Source organism: Argentina silus, assembly GCF_951799395.1.
Source record: "Argentina silus genome assembly, chromosome: 9".
Classification (NCBI taxonomy): Eukaryota; Metazoa; Chordata; class Actinopteri; order Argentiniformes; family Argentinidae; genus Argentina; species Argentina silus.
The window spans coordinates 17,458,723-17,482,581 of record NC_139663.1 but is presented as its reverse complement, the minus strand read 5'-3'; the positions used below and the strand labels follow the sequence as shown (position 1 = coordinate 17,482,581).

General features: G+C 47.1%; 2 protein-coding genes across 2 annotated transcripts in view; both read left to right on the top strand.

The window, feature by feature from the left end:
- Nucleotides 1–18: 18 nt before the first annotated feature.
- LOC310809167 (importin subunit alpha-1-like) lies at nt 19–3,395 on the top strand. The gene is made up of 10 exons (XM_083676353.1): nt 19–133; nt 234–374; nt 663–751; nt 863–1,131; nt 1,244–1,338; nt 1,591–1,854; nt 2,038–2,271; nt 2,446–2,628; nt 2,779–2,928; nt 3,041–3,395. Exons 1-10 carry the CDS (start codon nt 77–79, stop codon nt 3,128–3,130), a joined length of 1,572 nt encoding a protein of 523 aa, XP_083532479.1. The 5' UTR covers nt 19–76; the 3' UTR covers nt 3,131–3,395.
- A 267-nt stretch (nt 3,396–3,662) lies between these two features.
- Nucleotides 3,663–23,859, top strand: part of smurf2 (SMAD specific E3 ubiquitin protein ligase 2) — a 43,634-nt gene continuing 23,437 nt past the window's right edge. Inside the window, exons 1-3 of the mRNA XM_083677531.1 lie at nt 3,663–4,055; nt 21,782–21,820; nt 23,317–23,425. Of these exons, the coding sequence (XP_083533657.1) occupies nt 4,004–4,055; nt 21,782–21,820; nt 23,317–23,425 (200 nt within the window). The 5' untranslated portion in view covers nt 3,663–4,003. The remainder of the gene's footprint in view (nt 4,056–21,781; nt 21,821–23,316; nt 23,426–23,859) is intronic.

The following is a 23,859-nucleotide window of genomic DNA, read 5'->3' as shown; positions in this document are numbered from 1 at the left end:
GTTTTGCGTTTTGTTTTAGGTGCACCAGAAATCTTCTTTTCTACCTCTATCGCAGCATTGCTAACAGTTTGCTAACATGTCTGAGAACGCTGATCGCCTGAACAAGTTCAAGAACAAGGGTAAAGACGCCAATGTAAGTAATTTACCATAAATATTGTGTCTTTCAAAACTTGTAACACACAATGTGGTCAGCTGAATTACAAAAAAATGAACCAATGATTCCCACTATTCAGGAGCTTCGTCGCAGGAGAGTTGAAGTGAACGTCGAACTTCGCAAAGCAAAGAAGGACGATCAGATCTTCAAAAGAAGAAATGTTTCCTGTCTCCCTGATGAGGCGACCTCCCCGCTTCAAGAGAAGAGTCAAAATAGCCAGGTGGGTAGCTACATATTTGATGGCTAGATAAGTTACCCTTTTTTTTTTTTTGCTCTTTCAATTAACTTGGCCCTGCGTCTAAATTCTCCACCATTTTCTTTGATGTGTGCACTTCCCTAAATGGATTTATAAAGCATATGATTGGTGTGAGAGCCCATACTTGCACCATTCCTGTCCTTTTTAAATCCATCTGGGGGAGTAACAAGTACACTCTTAAGGGATAAGGGTGGGGTGTTGGGACACTGATAGTACTGGAAAACCATGCTCATGTTTGTGTGTGTATTGCAGGCCACTAGGCAGTGGACAGTTGAGGAGATTCTCAGTGGAGTGAACAGCAACAACCTGGATGCACAACACCAGGCTACTCAAGCTGCAAGGTGAAAGTATATTCCTGTAGAGCTGGCTATGAGCCTGTGCAATATTTTTATATCAGATTTCAAACTTTATGGCGAAGTGTGTTAACCATCCTTTTAATGTCCTGAATGCAGGAAGCTGCTGTCTCGTGAGAGGCATCCCCCCATTGACTCATTCATCAGCAGTGGGCTGATTCCTAAGTTTGTTGCCTTCCTGGGCCTGGTGGACTCACCTACCATCCAGTTTGAGGCTGCCTGGGCTCTGACTAACATAGCATCTGGAACATCTGACCAGACCACTGCTGTTGTGGAGGGCGGTGCCATTCCTGCGTTCATTAGTCTTGTCAGGTCTTCACACACCCACATCAGTGAGCAGGCTGTCTGGGCTTTGGGAAACATTGCTGGTAAGAATTTATTTATTCTGTTACTGTATTTTCAGCACTATTCAGTGTTGTCATAACAACTCCCCCAATTAGAATTGTTCCCCTCTAACATTGACTTATTTCCTTCTGACAGGTGATGGGTCAGCCTACAGAGACATGGTCATCAAATACGGAGCTATTGCACCCCTGCTCAGTCTGCTCGCTGTCCCTGAGTTGTCTGTGTTCTCTGTAAGTATTTGGTGTGAGTAAGCTGTGTATAATTTAGAATGTGAACTTGTTCAAATTCTTTGGAATCAGCCAACAATATGGTTATAATCAGAACCCTATTCACCTTTCATAAGCTGTAGGCCTTCACTATTCCTCTGTATTTGACTTGCTGTGATGCTTTACTACCGTTGGCCACTAGGAGGTGTTGTAATTCAACTAATGGGCACTTCAGTAAATGTTATTCCTGTTCTATTTCTTGTCTAATTTCTCCAGTCTGGCTACCTGAGGAACATCACCTGGACATTGTCCAACCTGTGCCGCAACAAGAGCCCCTCTCCCCCTCTGGCGGCGGTGCAGCAGATTCTCCCCACCCTGATCCGTCTACTACACCATGATGACAAGGAGGTGCTGGCCGACACCTGCTGGGCCCTGTCCTACCTGACAGACGGGCCCAACGACCGCATCGAGGTGGTGGTGCAGACTGGCCTTGTCACACGCCTGGTCGAGCTGCTCGGCTCTGGGGAGCTCTCTGTTCTGGTACAGGCCTTTTGCATTTTACCCCGGGGTGGGCTGTCTCCAAATGTGCCTACTTCACCAGAGTCTATCTAGTCATCCATATCTACATAAAGGTTTTCTCATGTATCACTCTACTCTGTATTACACAATGAATACTGACTGATGTTTTCTTCACCTGTGTGACTCCTGTATTTCCCCCCTCAGACTCCCTCTCTGCGAGCCATTGGCAATATTGTGACTGGTAGTGACGAGCAGACCCAGGCGGTGCTGAACTCCGATGCCCTCAGCATGTTCCCTCGCCTGCTGCGCCATCACAAGGCCAACATCCAGAAGGAGGCCTCCTGGGCCCTGTCCAATATCACTGCTGGCCGAGACTCTCAGATCCAGGAGGTCATCAACGCTGGCCTGGTCCCCCACCTGGTGGATATCCTGCGACGGGTACGTTGGGGTCGGGAGGGCATCAGGCTGTTAATGTGGATGTTGAGACGATCCTTTAATTGGCTAGCCTATATTTATATACATTCCAGTGTGGTGTCAAATGGAGCCTGAATGTATTTCTTTAATTTTTCATAATTGAGTTTTATTGACTGTCCCCTTTTTTCCATTTCGCAGGGTGATTATAAGACTCAGAAAGAGGCAGTATGGGCCATCACCAACTACACCAGCGGGGGCACTGTTGAGCAAGTGGTGTACCTTGTTCAAGCTAATGTGCTGGAGCCTCTGTTGAATCTCCTTTCCACCAAGGACAGCAAAACCATCCTTGTCATCTTGGATGCCATCACCAATATCTTCCTGGTAAGTGGACTGTTGCGTCATTACTGAATTGGTTTGTGTTGTATAAAGATGAGAACCATGATTCAATACTACTGTACATATCTACATGCGTCTGTAAAGGTTGTTGGTGAGTAGTTCACACGTTCTTGTTCTTTTGTGTGTATCCATCAGGCAGGAGATAAGATTGATGAAACTGATAAGCTGTGTCTGATGGTGGAGGAATCTGGTGGACTGGACAAGATCGAAGCCCTGCAGTCCCATGAGAATGAGCTTGTATACAAGGCCTCCCTTAACCTGATTGAGAAATATTTCTCTGGAGAGGTGAGCTTGTGTGCAAACTAATAATTAACTAAGACTAATAATTAACATGAGGGGGGGTGTCTCATACTTGTGTGATCTGACACCTGACAATTCATCCACTTCTGTTTTGCAGGAAGAGGAAGACCAATGTGTTGCCCCAGAAACAACGACTGATGGATATGCGTTCCAGCTCAGTGACAACCAAAGCACTTTCAACTTCTAAATGCCACCATGTCTCCTTTCATCTCTGTTGTACACTGCCACTGTTTGTTTTTCCTATGCCACTGTTTGTCCTTTGTTTGTGATAATGGACCTCTATTCTTTGTCTGAACTCTGTCTGAAATGTACATAAATGTTTTAAAGATGTCTGTAAATAAAACTCTTTAATGAAACCGCATGAAACATTTCATTTTTATGTTGTTAGACTAATGGGAATGGATAAAAGTACCATTATGTATCAATTGTAATTAAATAGTATCAGTCCCGTCCCCCCTCGTATAGGGAAAATAATCACACTGATACACAGGGCTTTTATCTGTCAATAAAGCTGTCATGAAAACGCAACATTTTCGATTACATTGTGTAAAATGATCTACAAGTGATGATGCACATTTCACAGCACTGGCAGCTTTGTTTCCATCCCCATGTCGTCACCGGTCAGCCGCTAGTAGCCTCCCCGAAGTGGTGTTCATACACTGAAGGGCGCACGAGCTCAACAGTTCAACTCTCGCCTGGCACGGAGGAGGAGGATTGAACTCGCAGCGCTCTGAGGCTGGCCGGGACCTGAAGATGTGAAGTGGAAAATCGGGTTGTTTCATATTATTTAACTGTCGCGTAATATCATTTTAATCTAATGCACTTTTCGAGAGCTACATTACATTTTTTTTTTCATTTTTTTTTTAAAGCGTGAGCGATTGTGTAGCTCAGTCAGTGTGATCACGATGGCAGTGCTGTCCACATCCGGGCCACAATGCCTTGACTCCATTATTGTTAATTCGGTCTAAAACTGGCGAAAGGGTTGATAAACCTTTAGTTTTTATACAGTAACTGTATATGAAATATTTTTTGTCACGCGTAATCAAGCTGGAAGCAAGAGATGTCTAACCAAGGAGTTCGGCGTAATGGCCCGGTAAAACTGCGTTTAACAGGTAAGATTTTAGAGCCCGAAAATGTATCCATGCTCAAATGTGTGTAGTAGCCTGAGAGTAAGAGCTTGCCATGTTTTTGTGTAGCTGAAAAGGAGCTTGCTGAATGTTATTGAAAGTTTGAGCAATTCATTATTTTCATTAGGGAATGTATTTATCTTCCAAAGGAAATTTCATTGATGTTTTGAGTGCGTGATTGCTCAAACACCATATAACATGGTCAATTAAATAGAAATGTTTTTTTTTTTTTTATCACGCGTTCCACTAACTTAGCTAGCTAGCAACCCAGTAACTTAGCACAGGGGGGAAAGCAACCGCCGGCAGTGCATCCTGGCTGGGGAGCGAAAATGTTGCTGGTACCAGGGTGAGGGTGGCTGTAGACGTACTCTCTTTACTATACTGTAGCTATCACTGATAGTATCAGACGGCGTTGTCGACTGGGTAGTTGGTTAGGTTAGCAAATTATATTGGGAACTATATAAGCAGTCTAGACTATCGGTCAACAACGGACTAGTGAAGCCAGCCAGCCACTAGTTTGTACATGGCATAGGTTGTGTGACTTTATAGCAAGTAAACGTCAGTACCAGTTGCAGCGTTGCTTCTGGTGAAGTAGGCTGATAAGTGACCTGCATATTAGAAATTGCTAGAAAGTTTTGGGTTCGCAAATGTATGATGTGGATGATTATGAAACATCTTGTTGTTAGTGTAGTGCCCCAGTAGCAGTGGTTGAAGCAGTCGTGGGTGGACTCGAACCTATCCTATTTAGGGGTGTTTATAGCGAGGTTACATAGGCCAATAATCAGATTGCTGCACTTACACCACCACAGCAAAAGGGAAACGCGTTCCTGCGCAAGTAATGCAGCCAGGCTTTGCATTTAGTCTTTAAACCGTGCTGCAATGAGGAGACCATTCAAACAAGACTGTACAGTGTGGCTGTGATGGGGCCTCAGCTCTCTGTCTCTCACTCTGTCTCCCTCTCTGGGTCTCTCTTGTTTGGTTTGTACCATTTCAACACAAACAGCGAAACGTTTACATGAGAGGACATTGTTTTGACTGAGAGAGGGGGATGACAGCTGCTGTGTTTGATGTACCTCCAGGATCAGGGCCGAGGCAAATTCCAGGCCTTTCCATTCACCGGGAAGAGCCAAATTAAATATTTAAGCTAGCTCTGTTTCTGATAGAAATAAGTGGAGAGAAGGGGAGCAGGGGTCTCCGCACTGATGTGAAGGATCTGCCTGATGGGGATAAGAGACAGCTCTCATAGCTGTTTTCTTTCCACAGTTGCTCTAAATCACCTGTGCTACTCAAGCATTGAATGTAGCTAGCTAAAGAACACTGAAGACAAACTGGTTGAATTTGACCCAACATGAGGTATGTTACTGCATAATGATTGGCCATCTACATTTGTAAAGCTATACCATTGACAGTGTGGCCAATGGCCATGGTGGTAATGTGCCCTTTGATCTAGATGGCCTAGGCCTTTTTTGATTGACACAAAAATATTGTACAGGCCTACATCAACATACATATTTGGGTGTCTGCTTTGTTGGTCCTACAATTGACTCAAGTTCAACCCTGTTTTGTATCACACAGGCCTATATGTAGGCTACTTAAGCTTCATGTTGTAAATTGCACATTAGTCTGTGAATTAGTCTGTCATTCTGGTCCGAGATGAACTGCAGTGGTCTCCTGGAGGAATGCAAAGAATGTGAATTCACTGTGAAAAATGGTGAGACTAGGCTCACATGGACCTCTTCTCCTGGTTCAGGGAGAATGACACAGTACAGAGCTCCAGATCAAACAACATCCCCGCTGGAACGGCAATAGAAATGTATGACTTTCCACAATTTGTATTTACTCAGTTAACTACTTTTGTTTCTTGTTTGCCTTTCTAACCGTGTCTTCCCCACGTCTGTCAATTGAACTGAAGTGTTTTGCCTCCCCCCTTCTTCGGCCGTCATCTCCCCAGGATTATGTAATATTGTGCCATGTTATCAAAATGCTACAGCCTTCTCCACAGCCGGACTCCCTCCCATTCTCTGCCTCTCGAGCAGTGCACTGTTCTGGATGGGAAGAGAAGTCATTTAGGGAGGCTGCGCTGTGGTATGCCCTCTATCTAGACTTCGGTTTTCCTCTTTGCTTACTTGTCCTGGATCCAGACAGGCTGCTGTTACTAAATGCAGTGGAGGTAGAGACCTACAGTACCAAGTTGAGGCTATTGAGAGATGGTATGAAATGGATTGTGTAAGCTCAGAAATATCCTCACTATATTTGGACATGATAAGGTCTTTGTTTTAGCTATGATAAACTCACCTGCTCCACATGCAAAGTAATGGAGAAAGTCTTGAGCATGAGTCACAATTATATTGTTGTCAGATGTAGTTGACTTTGACACACTGCTGTTGATGAGTTTGTTGTTGGGTACGCTCTGAATGATGAGTTGCATGCAAAAAGTCTTGTCGCTCTTTTGTGCTCCTCTGAGCTTCTCCTTGCTGACATAAACCCATCCATCTGAACCAGATGTTGCAGATGGTTGCCAGCTTTTAAACTGGAAAAATATGGCAAGCAAGCCGCTAAAACTAACACTTGGGGTGAGAATTGCCCCTTGAATACACAGGACAGGTTTCCATTATGCTCCACAGCTGATCACTCCTAAATTATGTCACACAAACATAACGTATGCCACAATACATGATCCAGTGAGTCATACATAATAGTAAAACATGGCTCAGCCTCATTGCTTAATACATAATCTGATCTGCAATAAATTATATTACTCAAACATGGTCCAAGGCTAAATCGTAGGCCCATCTAAGCTATTCCAAATCAAACAGCCATGAATGTATCAAGACCGAATTTAAACTGCCTCCCCATAAAGTAATGTTGAACTGAGAAGCAGTGAATAGGAAAAAGGAGGGAACCCACCATTTTACCAGAGTCCTTTCAGCTCAAGCTGTCTCCAGCCAAGATGAATCCATCTGCCTGACCTACAAATTCAGACAGAACAGTCATTGATTTAGATATCTCTATTCCAATCAGTTCAGCCAAACGCCTGCACAACAACAGACCAGAATTCATTTTAGACCAACTGTTGTCAACTGACTGACCTTCTGCTATTAAAAGTGAATTGGACTCAATTGCCAACTGCTTCCTTTTGATTTGTTTAGCATGTGTGTATTTCGCTCCTGTGAGTTTCTTGGGCTTGGCTCTGTGGAGAGTAGAGAGGGGAGAACCATCTCTGTGGGATTCCCAAGAATTCTCCACAAGTCTCCCTCTTCCTTTCTCTGTGAGTCACCCGTGTTCTTTCCGACTGTAAGCTGCTCCCTTCCCAGTCCAAGGCACTTCGCACCCCCACCATCAGTAAGAGGGCTGTCGGTGCTGTGCTCTCTCTTTCCCTTTCCCTCTCCCTCTCTCTTTCCCTCTCCCTCTGACTCAGTTGTAGGCCTGGTTTTGGGTCTCTCACAGGGTTCTTCAAAGCTGCTATAGAGGCATTAGTGAATACAGCTGCATCTTTGTACGGTTGATCTATTCAAGCATCTACATTTCTTTTTTGAAATGATGGTGAATGTTTCTGCTTCTCTTGGGTCTCGTAAGATAGGCTTGTAAGTTGAATGGACACAGACGTTGCTAGCATAAAACTGCCTCATTTTCAGTTGTGACAATGTGCTGTGGGACTGAAACACTTGCTTACTGTACAGCTCTGATTGAAGGATCCATTCTCTGTCTTCTTAAAAAGGTTCTGCTTGGTCTTTCTTTAGTCTACAGGGTTTTAAGATGTTGGGTAGTTTTTTTGGGGGGTAGAAAAGACTCACAGCTGGGCACAGATGGGTCTACAGCGGCACGGGACCTGATGATCAAGAGAAGTCTTGTGGTTGGAGTCTGCATGGTGCATTCATGTGGCTCAGGCCGTTTTACAGAGTGCCTGTATGGAAGTGATTTGGGTCATCTGGGTGTTCAGACAGGATACATCGTAAATACACAATGATTAGGTACATGTGGGGAAACTGTTGACTTAGCTACTCCATTACAGAACTTGTATTTTAGCAAACAGTTCCACATTTTGCTTAAAGAGAAGGGAAAACAAAACAATAGCGAAGTCGAAGAAAAAAAAAATAACAAGCAATTATCGCACACGTCATTTGTAAACGTTTTCCTTTCCCCTGCTGAGAGCCCTCCAATAATTTGAAATTGTTCCATCAATTAATTGACTGGGGTTAGCTTTCCTGTTGGTTCAGCTGCTCTTCAACGAGGACAAAGGCTTCTGCGGTCGCACTCCCAAACTGCCGCCAGCAACAGCTCCGCGGAGGCCAGATGTAGAGGGGGAGAGTGGGCAGCATCAGAGGGAGGAAGCGCTCTACAGACCAACACTTGTCCAAATGTCACCCCTGACAGGTGGGGAGCAGGCCCGTCCAGAAACCCCCTTTGAGGTTCATAGTAATAATAAAGTGAGGAATTGCAGTCATATTACTCAGCAGGACTAGAGGGTGTCATGTGTTGCTCAGATTGCTGGGTGGTGGGTTATGAGGCTTGCCCTTGAACTCTAATACAGTGCAATGTGTTTGATCAGTGTGTGGTGTGTGTGTGGCTTTGGAGCCTGGCGCATTCCTGCTGAGCAAGAGCATAGGAAAGGGAGCCAGGTCAGAGTTGTGTTGTTTTGGTCTGAGCTGAATGCCGGGATTGTCAAATTAATGACATTATATATAAATGATTGTCTTCTCGTCTCATTTAGAAACTGAAAGCATGGTCTACCTCTCCCTCTGTGTGTGTCTTTCTCTCTCTTTCTTTTTCTCTTCCTATCTCTGTGTCTCTCATGTCTGTCTGTCTGTATTTTTTTCCTATACACCCAGAGGGCATCCAATGATTAGCAGATGCTGAGAGTAGCATGTCAGACAGAACATCTGCAGCACCGCTCGGATGCTTAGCACTCTCTCAAGGCAGCGGCTGCCCTTGAGCTGTAGCTCATCCTCTGGCTGATTGCCTCATACACACACACACACACACACACACACACACAGTATCTGTGTATACACTCCCCTCCACCCTCCTGTCTGCATGTCTGACAGAGAAGAGACTCTGACCTGCTCTGCCTCCAGGTTGTTCATTTTGATAATTCTCTCCACCATTCCCAGTTTCCGACTTGCATATCTGCATTTCAAACCGTCGGCCACTCAGATTCCCTCCCTCCCTCCCTCCCTCCCTCCCTCCCTCCCTCCCTCCCTCATCTCAGACCTCTGACAGATTCACCAGGCCGTGCGCTGGCCGTGTGCTGCTGTACGTACAGTCAGGAGAGAGTGAGTGTCCTCTGACTCGAGGGGAAGCCTCCTGGGTGGTTGAAAGGGGCTCCTTCAAAGGGCTGGCGTGTCAACCTGGCAGAGCCGGTTAATGGGTCAGAATTGGATTAGCGGCGAGGGGCAGTTCTAGTGAGAATTAATCTGACGCGTGTCTGCAGGCTCCTCTCCTCATATCACTCCTGCCTGACCTCCATTCTCTTTCTCCCTCCCTTGCTTGCTCATTTCCCTAAAGCTGCCTTTGAAGTGAGAAACATCACTTTGGGGTATTTTTGCAGCAGGATGTGTGTGAATATCCAATGCCAGAGTAGATGCCCTAAATATTCATCACTTCAATTACAGGGTAGAAATGAAATGTGTTGTCTGGTTTCACTCATGTTGACACAGTGCTGTTATAAAAGCAATTAGTGTCACTACATTGTTGCCCCAACACCTGTGTAATAATAATGTAAAGTGTGACCTGAAATTTTAATTCTGCCAAAACGTCTGACCTAGCAGCAAGACAACAGCCCTTACAGTGATCCCCCCCATAGCACAAATCTCAGTCCCACTCCAGGCTTTTCTACACAGCCAGACACACTGTAACCTAGCCTTCCGGTAGCAGTCACCAGAGCTGGGAGCAGACAGGCCTGTTGCATGGCCAGCTGCCCCTCAGGCAGACGCTCCTCTGACCTCCTCAGCCCTACAGGTGTTGTTTAGTCTACCTTCCCTGGACCAGACCTCCCTCCCTCTAGCACAGCAGTGGTGCTACACAGGACCCCATTATTCCCCCGTCACTCCTGTGGACAGTGTTCCACTCTGCTGGGGACCCTCAGGTACTCTGCTTCAGAGGAAAGGAACAGTCAAGCCCATATGCACTGTAGGCTATGGTATTCCACTTTGAACAGCTTTCTTAACCACGTAGATTTTATGATCTCAGTCGCAATAAACAACATTTCTGTTGTGTCTGTGATTATTGTTTTGCTTTCAGTTCGGTTTCAGATAGCAGTCTTCGGTTTTCCCCAGGTGAGCCAGTATGTTTGTTTAAAGTCTTATTAACTCAGTAGATATCTACAGAGTAGACTTGTTTCAGTTTCCAGGAAAGGGTGGGAGGGTTAGCCTACCTAGAATGTTCCTGGGCTGGTGTAGGGAAAGGGAAACTTGAGAGAAATTCCTCAACGTGCTGGCTCTGCTGTAAACCTGGATGGACACAGACTGATGCGATTAACCCCTTACCCCCCGCTAACCTCGAGCAGATGGGGGGGGGTCTCCGAGTCTCCGGTGTTATGGGGGGCTTGGTGTGAAAGCCGCGAGGCGCTCGCAGCTGACTCAAAGTGTCTGTCCGTGCGCGGCCTGACGTTGAGCCCTGGGTCCTCTGAGGAGACGGATCAGAAGAGATGTTTATATTCACACCAGATCACATTTCAAATGGCATTTCCACTGAAGTTGAACAAATACGCGGAGCCTTCCTGTATAAGGATTTTTGCATGTGAGCAAAGGGAACCGCCGTATTTTGAAAATGACTGCGATCTCTTAAGGCTTTTAGTTTACACAGGCTGCATAGAAAACCCACATTCAGTTTGTATAATTTTTTTGTACAACAGGACAATCATTTATTAACTCTAAAACCACAGGATTCAGTGCGGTTGCTGAGATTCTGTTCTCAACTCAATTATACTCAGACCTGGTGTCACAGGGACCCTGCAGAATTATGTGTGTAACCTTACCCCTGTAGAAAGAAGAAAGGAGAACTGTTTTCAATGTCATATGTTGGTCTCTTTTACTTAGTCTCTTGCCTTGTTGAGAGGTTGGCCCAGTTGTTGTGTAACTGTCTGCTTGATGGGAGTTGTGGCTTGCTGGGTGGAAAATCATTATGAAACTACCTTCACCATCCAGGACAGCCTCAATTCAACAATCGCTGCAATGTGCCGATGATTCATGTGGTTTAGCTCTCGCAGACTAGCCAGTCACGTCTGCATTAGAATGTGTTCAAGGACCTCCGTGATGTTAAGACTCGGCCTTAGCTTTTCATTCATGAGATCAAGGTTTGTGGTGTTCACTATCATTAAGATGTGGTGATGGCAGCCATGATCTGGCTCATCATAGGGGTCGCCACAGGTGCCCTAGAGAGTAACGCAGCGCATCTTAGGGCAGGAAAAGTTCAAGGACTTGTAAATGGGGAGCTTTTAATAGTGGCTGTCAAATTTATAGCGTCTATAACCTCTCTATAAGGACAAGCTAAGAGCTTGGTGTTGTTTTGGTGTTGCTTTGCTTGCTGACAGCCTCACCTGCTTAACACCAGGCACGTGTGCAAATCCATTTCTACCCAAAGTCAGACATTTTTATTTTATGTTTTCCAGACTTGGAATGATCTCATAAGAGCAGCATGGCATGGCACATTTCTGCCCTCCCCTCAAGAGCTAAACTGAGACAGACAGACAGACAGACAGACATGACACATGGTCTCTACACACACGCTGTTACGCACTTCAAACATGACTTCAAGCACCCAGTAAAAGCTGTTTATAGTACACACCTGCACATTAGGCCATGCCATTTGCTCATGGTTTTTAATAATGGACCTCAGTGCGTCTCGGTGACACACTCCTCATGTTGATGATCAAGGATGACTGCCACCACCAGGATCGCAGATAAACAGACACACATGTGGTGTGTGTTTGTGTGTGTACATTTCAGGACACACACATCGTTTTTGTTCTGAATGTAGGCCATATTCTCTTGTTTTGAAATAACATCATGGTGCCATTTGTTATGCTTCATACTAATCCTACACTTGGGGGGGGGGGGGGGGGGGGTCGTGTGTGTAGGTCTCTCGTTGTCTTATCTACCCAGAAGGATGAAGCACATCTCATTTTCCTTCCAGTGCAGAAAAGCATCTCAGAGAGTCCACTCATAAGCAGCGTGTCGGTTGGCACGGCAGAGGAACGTGGCTTTGCTTGGTAATGATGTAACCGTCTTCTCAGATGGTGTTGTGAAATCATTCTAAGAAACAAACTCACAGGGAGGAAAATTAGGGGTGAAGTGAAGCTGTTTTTTCTGGCGAATTAACTCCCACAGCTCCAGGCAGTGGCAGGCCAGGCAGACCTCCGCCATGTCTGTTAAACAGGTTAGTAATATCCCTCTGTCCTCTCCACTGCAGCTCTACCCCAGCCTCTCCTCCTCATCCTCCTCCACTCCATTACATCAGAGAGCGCAGAGGAGCCAAAGAGCTTAGAGAGCCATGCAGCCTCTCAAAACAGCCCTGCCTGAGCCAACAGTGGTGCAAGCTTGCAGAAGCTGAGTGCTCACTGTTTTGACTCCCTCACTAAGCAGCGGTGGTGGAGGTGCTGTGGAAGACTTTACTCGACTGAGTGACTTCCCTCTCAGGCAAATTGTATCACACAGAGTGGAACAAAACTGTGATGTACTGTACAGGGGTACCATAAAAAGTAAAAAAGAAAAAGAAAGAAAGACTGACTGATGTGGATGGGTTCCCTCTCTTTTTGTTCTTATAATAGTTGGGGTGGGCTCCTTATGCAATTACAGTATATCGTGAAGGGGAAAGGGTGATGTAAGATGGATGAAATGTTCTCACAGTAAGAATGTCGTCAGCCCTTTGTGTTTGTGTGTGTGTGTGTGTTTGCATGGTCAGACAGGTTTTGCAGTGAAAGGTGGTTGTTGGCTCAACGTGACTCTTGTCTTTGTGTTGCTTCCCTCATTGTCTTCATCCGGAGAATGGTTTGGTTTGGAAACAATGTCTCTCTCCCCACATGGTTGACATCATGAATGCTGTGTCATTCTCTACAGACAGACACAATGTCACCCGACTGAACAGATTCTTGGTTTGAGCTCCTTAGAGCATGCCCAAAATTAAATCCATCGTCAGGTTGGCTGATGTAACTGCAAGTTGACGCATTGTTGCCAGAGTTACGGAATCACAACTTGGATGAAGACAACGATGTAAAGTGTGTCCCATCACCCCTTTTAACATGCATGGTGAGGTGGTTTCTTCGTTAGGCTTTTTTTGGAAAGGCTAGGAATATTTTGTGTGAGTCTGCAGCGTTTTTATTCCCTGAAGCATCAGCCTCTACGAGACTGTTCCCGATGGTTGTGTGTGACAGATGTCCCTGATGTCCTCTCCACATGTGTGTAATAATGGGAGTCCTGGGGATTCAGCTGTATTTGCTTTGCGGTCATGTTTCTTAATACGTTTCTCTGCTGGTTTCCTCTTGATTCCCTTGTTGTTGACAAGACTCCTCTTCTTCCCCTCTTCTGGAGTGTGGGAGTAGATGGAACGGGTCTTTGAATGGTTTTCATGAAAAGATGATCAAGGTCCTCCTTTTTTCCCCTCCCCTTTTTTTTTTTTTTTTTTTTTTTTTTTATAAAGCATTCTCTCTGTTTTCCTTTTAGTTTAAAGTGAACTGATGTGAGATGAGATCTTGGTACTTTTTTTTCTGTATATAATTTCTCTAAGTCTTGGAAGTTTTTGCTGTTTTACAGGCTTTAGGAGATTTTCCTGGCAGCTCCCCCCTCCCTGATCAGTCACTCTCTTTAAACCAGCATTAATTTGCCCAGTAGACTTCTTATCAGATTTACATATTTACATAAGTGGATTTTTTCTAACATGTAAAAATGGCCTAAGCTGGATACCCCCCCCCCCCCCCTGTCTACTAGTCCACTGCCCTAACCACATTTCCACACTTGAGCTCTGCAGATTTGGGCTTGATAGCTGAAATTCTACTCTGCTCCCTCCCCCGCCTACCCCCCACCATGCCTGACTACACTCAAGGCCTATAGTTAAGTGGAGTGGCAGCAAGGTCTTCAAAAGGTAACCCACTTTTGTCGGGTGCAGGGCTGAACTGAGTGCACTCAGGGAGAGAAGAGGATAGCCATTCCCTGCGGCAAATGTACTGAATTGCCCCACAAAGCAAAGCAGGGTTGTCTGAAGAGTATGAGAGACTCATGTGAGCAGAGACAGCCAGGCAGACCAAAGACCCAAGAATAGCAACACCTCTCCTGCCACAGGCCTCATACTGCCTCTATTATTTCATGGATGGGTTTAGTGATTAGCCTCAGGCCTCAGCTGTACAGTAAACGTTTTCTGTCCTATTCCCACAAGTTCACCCCTCAACCCATATTTCTTCAAGCTTGGCCTGGTCTGATGATGAGGCATGAGGCCATTCCATTGTGTTACAATTAGGTTATGTTAGCCATGTGGGCTCATGAGCTGGCTCAATTCCTATTTATCTTTTTTTTTTATTTTATTTTTTTGTAATACTTTCTTTGAGTGACTCAGTGTCCTCCTGTCACTGTTCCTGTGTGAAGTCGGCATGGCGTCTGTCCACGCTGAAGCCCAGTCAGTCCAGATTAGTCTCTCTCACCGTCTCTTCTAATGGATGTGTCTCTTCTAAAGCTGAGACATGCCCAGGCCTGGTGTTGAGGACCCACCAGCCTAATGGATGGGAAGGAGAGGGATTTTACTCTTGCTGTGGGAAACAAGGAGATGGAACTGGGCTGCAGGAGCAGGCAGATCTAAAATCAGAGGTTACAGATTAGGATCAGATCCCCCAACACTGGTTGATTCTGTACACACACACACACACTCTCTCTCTTTCTCTCTCTCTCTCTCTCTCTCTCTCCCACTCTCCCTCTCTTTCTTTCTACACTTTTTTTAGGCATGGAGTAGGGAGGAGTGGAAAGGGGAAAAGGAAGCCTTTTGTTTACAGAAGAACAATGCTGCGAATGAGAGCGCTCAGTCCTGGGCCTGGACTCAAAACAGGCCTATAGACAGGCAGGCAGGGGAAAGGGTGGGGGAGGCGGGAGGGGAGGAGGGGGTGGTGGTTTCGCGTTCCAGGGAGATGTGTCAGACTGTCTGGTGGATTGGGTCAAGGCACTGGACTAGGGGAACCAGGTGGAGGGGAAGGGTGGTGCAGACAGGGGTAAGCTGCAGTATTGTTTTGGGTCACACACAATTATGATTTCACAACTTGGGAGAGGTTGGTTTTGAAACGTTCCTCTTTCCTTTTGTTGAATCCCAGACTGACTTTGGACTTTGGACCGGCTGGTGGGGATGGTGGGATTTTACAGGAGTGCTAGCTCCCTGCCTCTCTTTTCCCACACCCCCACTTCCTCCTCCACAGGCACTGAGGAGGAATGGTTAACCGCAGAGTAGCACACCAGGGCAGTGTGAACCCACTTTTCCCTACAGTGCTCTACCATTTCCCATGTCCTTTCCCATTCTCTGTGTCTGTGTGTGTGTGTGTGTGTGTGTGTCCGCGAGTGCACGTGTGTGTACTCACGCACGCACACACACACACACACACACACACACACACACACACACACACACAGAGGCAGACGTGGGATCCAGCTGAAGCCCCTCTATTTTTCCCTCCCTCCTCCATTTTGTTTTGGCCAGTGTGATTGTCCCTTTGGATCAGTCCTTTCAGAATGCGTCATGTGACCTCGGCCTCCCCAGGTGGCCTGAGTGAGTGGTGGGATGCATCCAATCCCCCGGACACTGAGCCTCTTTGTGTCCGTCCCTGTGAGAAACTCACTGGCTCCTCTCCCCACAGGTGGAAGTTTAACTTTAACCCAAGGTCTCTCGCTCTCTCTCCCTGCCTGATTTCTAGCCCCCGTCTCTGGTCAAGTGAATTGATTTCGACTGAGAAGTGTTGGAGAGGGAGGGAGGGAGCGAGCGAGCAGAGCCCGAGCCCGAGCGGACAAATCAATCGGGGTGTTTGTTGAGCACTGCCAGTCCTCTGGGAAGCTATCTTGTTTGGACTGTGATGTGGAAACCTATGATGTGACTAATAACCCGTAGTTATTAGGCCGCAGAGAGGATACACACACAACTCCCCTGCTCCGTATGCCGTAGCGCTGGGTTACGCTACGTTTTAGTTGAGTCATTAGGCATCGCCATGTGTTCGTTTCCTTGCCGGTGCCAATGACTCAGCGTTTGTAGGTGGACGTTAAGGGATGCCACGTCCTTTTTAACAGGATATCAACGGATGATGCTTCGTTGGGTCATAGATGGGAAGTGTGTGTGTGTGCATGCGCGTGCGTGTGCTCATGTTTTTCATGAGTGTCCTCGTCTGCAGCTTCAAATCCCTCTCCTCCTCTTCTCTCACGGCCCATTTAGACGAGAGTAGCAGTGGAATATGGCTAACTTAGCCTGAGAGGATCCTGTCATCCGTCAGAGTTGCCTGTGATTCCTGTTCCCTCTGTGTGTGGACAGGACGGCCCGGTGATGGAAGGAAGGGCGTCCGGCCCCCACTGTGGCTGCCATCATCAGCACTCAGGCTGCGATGCGCTGCAGCTGCACTTGTCGTTACTCACCGTGTCACCCTCACAGATACCTTCCTTGACTGATGTTGCAGTGCAGCGCAGCCTGGTACAAGGCTGACACCATTGAATTACTGTACGCTACAAGTGCACTCTGTTCGCCCTGTCAGATACACGCGCGCACACACACACACACACACTAATCTCAGAGTGCTGCTACAGAAAAAGGGCTTTAGAGAAGAGGGAACAAGGCCAGTAAGTAGTACTTACAGTAGTAGTAGTAACAGTAAGTAGGCACTTGCTTTTGTTGTGTGTGTGTGTGGCATTCTGCTGCTGTTTGTTATCAGGATAATAGTTTTAAATGCCTATACTCATTACTTAGGGCTTGTCCTTCCCTGCTCTAGTCAGTCGGTGCTGCAGTCCCCGGGTGTTTCAGTGGCAGGCAGGCAGGCAGGCAGGCAGGCAGCGCGACCGGAATGAGAAACACAAGAGACACAGAGAGACCCTTCTCTCAGCCTTGACTCGATGCTGCCGTCGCTATGGCGACGGAGGATTTAAGATGAGCTGAAACGCAGAGGGGGGTTACGTGATGTTTTTTTCCGGAGTCTCTCTGTGTGTGGGTGTGTGTCTTGTGAGGGGGGGGGATTGGGGGAGGCATGGTGAGAGATGTTTGGAAAATGAGTTTGCATCACAGTGGTTTTCAGGGCTTGATTAATTACGGGCAAAGACTGATATTTTCCTTGTACAGGAATAATAATAATAATAAGGTGGAATCGGCTTGGACTGTCACTCACATTCTTTTTTTAGGGGCTCGGTCTTCTGTTGTACCATTTGGGTTTTCCAGCTCTCCTCCAATCTGACCCCCTCGCGCCTTATTCACTTTGGCAAGTATCTACATCATTTGGTTGTGCTCAGAATCGCCACTCCCTGAAAACAGCAGCATTCTGTTCAACCAGAAGTGGAAAATAAATTATGTTATTCTAACCAACCAAAATAATGGGTTTTACATGTTCACTTTTTCCCAGGATTGTGTGTGTGCGAGCGAACGAAGGAGGGAAAGAAAGAGAGAGAACATCCCTCACCAGTATGTTCCACGCGTGTGTGGTTACATGTGTGTCCCTCCATGCTTGTGTAGCAGGATGGAGAGCACATATATATATTTGTCAGTGTGTGAGCATGAGAAAGTGGGCCCAGCGTGACCAATAAAAACGGATTTATGATGCCGCCCTGTAGGTGCAAGCTCGACCGTTTCCTTTTCTTGGGGAAGGCTCTTGTCATCAGGACCCATTCCCCATAAACCCATAAATTTGGAGGAATTCTAGGCCTTGTGTTCTGGCAGAGAAATTCCGGGGACGGTCACTTAACTTAATGTCATTAAACAGAGCTATTGCGCCAGGAAGGAGATGAAATGAGCCCTTTCCATATGTTGGATCATTTGCCCAATGTACTTTGTAAGAGCTTTTGGAGTTTGTTTCTGTCACACAATGTGCAAAAGCATTGTGGATTGTATAGTATTGTAAAACGTTGTTGGAGGTGAGATAGGAGACTTGTGTTTTGGCTCCCAGTGTGGTTCTCTCTCTCTCCTCCTCCCCATGTGTCTTCTCTTCTCTTCCCTGCCCTACATTCAGAACTCCTCTGTGATCCTCTCTTTTTAGAATCTGCTTGTAAATATGGAACATCACGAGACAGATTGAAGCAACCGTCATTAGGGAGACATCTGAGCTGGTGTTTTGAAATTCAGATTTATAAACACACACACAGGAGGCAGGCGTGCAATCAGCTAGCATGGAGAAGGAGAGCCCTTGGGAAATCACTAACAACCCTAAATGAGGCCAAACTTGTCATAGGGAGTGAGGAGGCAACACCCGCCAAGGGTCCCATCACCCCCCCTCTGCAGTCAAAGAGAGCCACAGCTCTGTACACCCCAGGAACCCACTCAACCCTCTATCTTCTCTGTGCAAGCCAAAGGCTGAGCCAAGACATTTTAACCTGCAGTCCCGTGGACATGGATGACAGGTGACACCCCTGCGGAGAGGGCTGGAAAACCCTCTGTCGTTCTGGCAGGTGATTCTCACGATTCTCAGGCCTCGTCTGCCGTCCGTCCATCGGAGGGGAAGCCTGCTGGGACGCTGGCGTAGGGCCTGGCCGCCATGTTCCCTTTCCTGGCGTCACCCGGCCCTCACATTATCTGGAGCCCCGGCGCTCTCCCTCCCTGACTGACTGACTGCCTCTTAATTTAGCTGCTGCCCTCCAGGGAAAACCAAGGGTCAGACAGGACAGGGTCAGACAGGACAGGGCCAGATGAGTGGAACTACTCACGTCCTCATCCTCCTCTTTTGTTTGCTGGAAGCGAATGCAGTTAGAATATCCGCATTATAATGTAACATATAGACTTCGCCGAACACTCCCTGTTTTATCACATTTATACGACGTTAGTGACGCTTAAGAGTGTGGGTTTGAATCGGCTGGGACCATATACTGTCCAAAAATGTATGCCCTCACAACTGTAAGTCTCGTTGGACAGAAACGGCTGCTTAAATTGCATGATTTATTTCTATACACAGTGTATATATAGGTACTTCTTGTCTGCTACTTCTCTCTGTGTGAGAAGTGTACTGCTCTGCTGGTCGGCTTCCAGCGGCTCCTGATTGCTGCCCTGCGCGCCACTCTTCCATGGCACTGCTGCGGTCCATAGGATGTTTGGCCTTCGTGCTGCCATTGTCTGGCTGCCTCTGTAATTCCAGCGGTTTTGTCTTAGTGTGCTGTTCTCAGCTGTAATTCTGCCCATTCTATATTTTCATGTGTGTAAGTGTTGTTTTCCTGTTGTATGGCTGGATGTTTTTATTTTTTTGGCAAGTGCTCACAGGAAGCCTGTTTTTTTTTTTATGTCCAGATCAGACTAGGAGCAAACTGCTAGTTTTGGTGATGTTGGTTGCCTGACATTTCTCGACCACAGACAGACAGACAGACAGACAGACAGACCGTAGTCTCTACTAGCCTCTTGACTCAGTCTCCGTTCTCTGTGAATCACTATTGACCACCTCCTCCCTGGCCTGCGATTCTCACGTCCATCACATGTTGGTTTGTTTCACTGCAGCTGTGAAAATATAATTGCCAAGGTTTCAGAATCCAGTTTTTGATGAACTCATTTATTTCTAAGAAACAACATTGAGCAGCTTGTTTTCAGCTTCCAGGATGCGTCACTGCTGTGATTGGTCCTAAAGGGGGGGTGAGCTCCCAAAGCATAAAGGTCTCTCTGAGGGGGGCAAGAGGCATTGTGGGAAAACAAAGAGTGCTGTCACCTGTTCCCGCCCCCCCACCCCCCCCCCCCCCCCCCCTCCCAGCACTCTCTCACCTCACACACTCACACACTCACACACTCACACACTCATCTCTCCCAGTAAATAATTAATGAGATCACTGGAGCTGGTGTGTAGAGGGAGGTGTTGAAGACCCTCTCGGGGGCCTGTGGTGTGCGATGAATGGCATACAGAGAGAGAGGGTGTGTGTGTGTGTGGGGCAGAGAGAGAGAGAGAGAGACTAACTGAGAGAGATGCATACCAGATGTTTGAGTAATGAGGTGGGTTTCGCTGGAACGTAACACATTCCCAGGGATGTTTGCGGAAAGAAATTCTTCCTCGTCTGTCGAGCATGTTCTCCCTCCCCATCCCCCATGAGGGTTTAGATTCCGTTTAGTCTCTGCCCCCCCCCCCCCTCCCGCTTCTTAATGGTGTAGTCCTAATTCCCATTAAACAGAAACCTTTGTGTGTGTTCGGTGTGTCAGTAAACACCATGTGTAGAGGTTTATGTGTTTCACACTGCGGTCCGTCTGCTCTGTGATTTGTGTGTTTAATTCAGTCTCATCTACGGAGCACTCCTATAATGACGCTCTGCTCCCTCTCCATCGTTGTTTCAGCTCAGACATAAATTGATTTGGCAGTCAGGTTATATTTCACGTGCAGTGTAAGCACTGCGGCTCTTCCTGTGTTTAGCCGAAGGGGTGTGTGTGTGTGTGTGTGTGTGTGTGTGTGTGTGAGAGAGAGAGAGAGAGGCGGGAGGCAGATGAATAGCAGTGGCTGTAGATTCAATGGCTTAAGCCGCAGTCTGCCCCTATGGGTGTGCCTTTGTCTATTTGTGTTAGCAAAGTAAAGTCTGAGCGCTCTCACCTGCACGTGAGCGTTTCCCCCATAGAGAGGGCAGACAGACACACACACGCACACACACACACACACACTTTGGCCCCAGGGTTCGCCAGACATGAGACAGAACTCAGCCCTCAAAGGTGAGAAATGAGCTCACATGGCAGCATGATGGCTGTCACACCGCAGCTGTTGTCTTTGGATCGGGGGGGGGGGAGGTTACGGGAAACGAACGGAGAAGAACAGAGCTGGTGGGCATGGGAGGCTGGTGAACGGATAGGTTTCAGGAAAGCACGGTTGAAATTACCTCCGTGGCCACAATGTGGGCCGATCTTGTTACCGAATACACAAACTACCTACCAAATACACAAAGGTATCATAGACAGGCTGTGTGTTTCAAATGCAGTTAATGTAAGAGGCGTAAGCTAGCTACATGTTAGCTGTACTGAGGAGGGACCAGAGGGGGGGGGGCTGCACAGCGAGCTGACTATCGGACCTGGCTGTGTGGCTGCAGCTCCAGACGCCTAGGTGGCCCCCGAGCCTCCTCATCCAGACACAGTGGAGGGTGTTTTAAGTGGCTTTGCCTCATTGCCTCAGCAGCCCCTTCCAAGGCTCTCTGAGGGGATGTACAGGATCAACTGCTCTGGCGGACTGGTCGGTGTGAGGAGAGATTACACTCATCCTCCCTCTGTGTCTCGCACTGAAATGAATGTAGGAAAGATGAAGAATAGAATACTCTCTCGGGGTATGTCCACCACCACACAATGGTGCCCAAAAAGGGTCTTCTTTTTGTCTCGTGTTGCAATTAGGCTAAGTAGTGATTTAAGTTGCTTTTGTACTGTCGCTCCCTACACTGTACTGTCACTGTCCCTAAGCAGCAGTGTATCAGTTCAACACACACACACACACACACACACACACACACCAACACCAACCTCACACCACAGTACTGTAATAGACCCAGTCTCTCACAACAGCCTGTAAATGTGTTTCTGTCTGGATGATTAAAAATAACACAGATTCTCCTCTTGTCTTTCAGTCCTCTGCGCCAAAAACCTGGTGAAGAAAGACTTCTTTCGTAAGTAACCCCCAAGAAAAGCTCTTCTTCTGATACTTCAGTCCTTGTTAAATGGCCATAGTTGCAGCCAGGGATTATGGGCTTTGAAGTCTGCAGTGAGAGATAAGTATCCCCCTGGGAGAAATGTGAAATGTGGGTCAGTTTGAGCTGATAAAACAGGGCTCCCTGCCAGCTGCTGCAAGCCTTCTCCCATCACGCCATACACATGCAGCCAATACACCCGAGACAAAATAGTTCACGTTGAAAGTCTACGAAATGTCCTCGGGGAAACCGCATGAGCGCATTGTTTTCATAACTCCTAAGTCACCGTGATGCGTTATCAATATGGGGCCCGGTATTATTGTCCCAATCTAACAGATAAACTATCTTATCTTCCCCGCTATATTTCCGCATTCATATTTCATGTGTTCAAAACACACATGTTTTAGGAAACCGATGTGGGATGCCAGAGAGAGCCAAGATGTTGACGCTGTCGTTTAGTCAGTTTCAAACTGAAACACAGCGTTTCTGTGTGCTGGCTGACTGTCCATAGTGGTCCCAGTGTCTGGGTGTGTTTGGGTCAGGTTGTCATGGGGACTGAGCATGTAAAGGTCCCTCACTCAGGTGGTTTCTGTGGTGCCCATTCCTCTCATTCCAGTGCTCAGGAGCTGAGCAAACACTCACACAGGGCGTGGGTGTGGAGAAGTTAGAGAGTGTGTGTGGTTGTGGCAGCAAGGGAGGGGTGTGTGTGTGTGTGTGAGTGTGTGTGTGTGGTTGTGGCAGCAAGGGAGGGTTGTGTGTGTGTGTGTAGCCAATGACTGTTTTATGCATGGATGTATTTTTGAAATATGTAGTGTGTGTGTGTGTGTGTTTGTGTGGAGAAAGAGAGTGTGTGTGTTGAAAGAGAGAGAAAGATTGTGTGTGTGCGTTTGAAGCCACCACACCCACATTGCATGCAGGTGAATGTCACCCAACAGGTCCCACCTGTCTTTTAATAAGAGGCATCGATGTCATTCTGGGCCGTCTCCGTCACACCAACAGCTCAGCTTCACCGTATCGGATTCACCTGAGGCCATTCATACCCTGACACAGCCTGCCATCCATCAAAAGAACAGTCCTTCAGACGCCTGCTTTCCCTATTCAGAATCCTCATCTGTTGTTTCCAGCTGCATAGTGATGGATTGACGTGTCTTTTGTCTGCCTTGAACTTCTCCACCCCACCCCCCCCCCCACCCCCCCGTACAGTGTGGCCTTCAGAGGGTCAAAACAGTGTCTGAACGCTTTCAAACACTTTGGAGCGTTTGCTTGAGGCTGCCCCGAGTGCCAGACGGGTGGGGTTTACACTCTATGGAACTATTCCATTGTTTCCAATGCGCCAGGCAAACTCAATCAAGCGCAGCAAAGTATTACTAGATGGTTTGTAATACTGTTTAAACCCAGGTCTGGTGACCTCGGCCCAGTGTGTGCACCGAGGCAGAGGTTAAGAGGTGTGTTGTTTCTGTGTGTCCCCCTTGCAGGACTCCCCGACCCCTTTGCCAAAGTGGTGGTGGACGGCTCTGGACAATGCCACTCTACAGACACTGTGAGGAACACACTCGACCCCAAGTGGAACCAACACTACGACCTGTGAGTCCGCTCATCGCTCACATAATAATGTAATAATGATAATGATCATAATCACACTAACGGGGGGAGACCTCACCTCATCACTACCAATAGTTGACACATCGTCCATACAAGCAGAAGGATTTCAGCCTGTACAGTACTTCGTTTTTTTTTTTTTTTTTTTTACAGCAGCCTTGTGTACACACAAGCAATGAAGCAGCACTCTGCTATTTGAGGGCCGACCTGTTCTCTGTATCGCCAGCGCCAGTGCCCTCCCTATGCCGTGAATACACATTCCCTTACCTCACTCCTTCCCTCACTTAGACCACATTTGTCTGGTGAACATTGTGTCAGACATTGACACAGCAGGACCCGAACCTACAGCAAGAGCTGTTTATATCTGGCTTCTCACTTATCTGGAGGCCAGTAGTAATGACATAACTCTATAGGGCAAG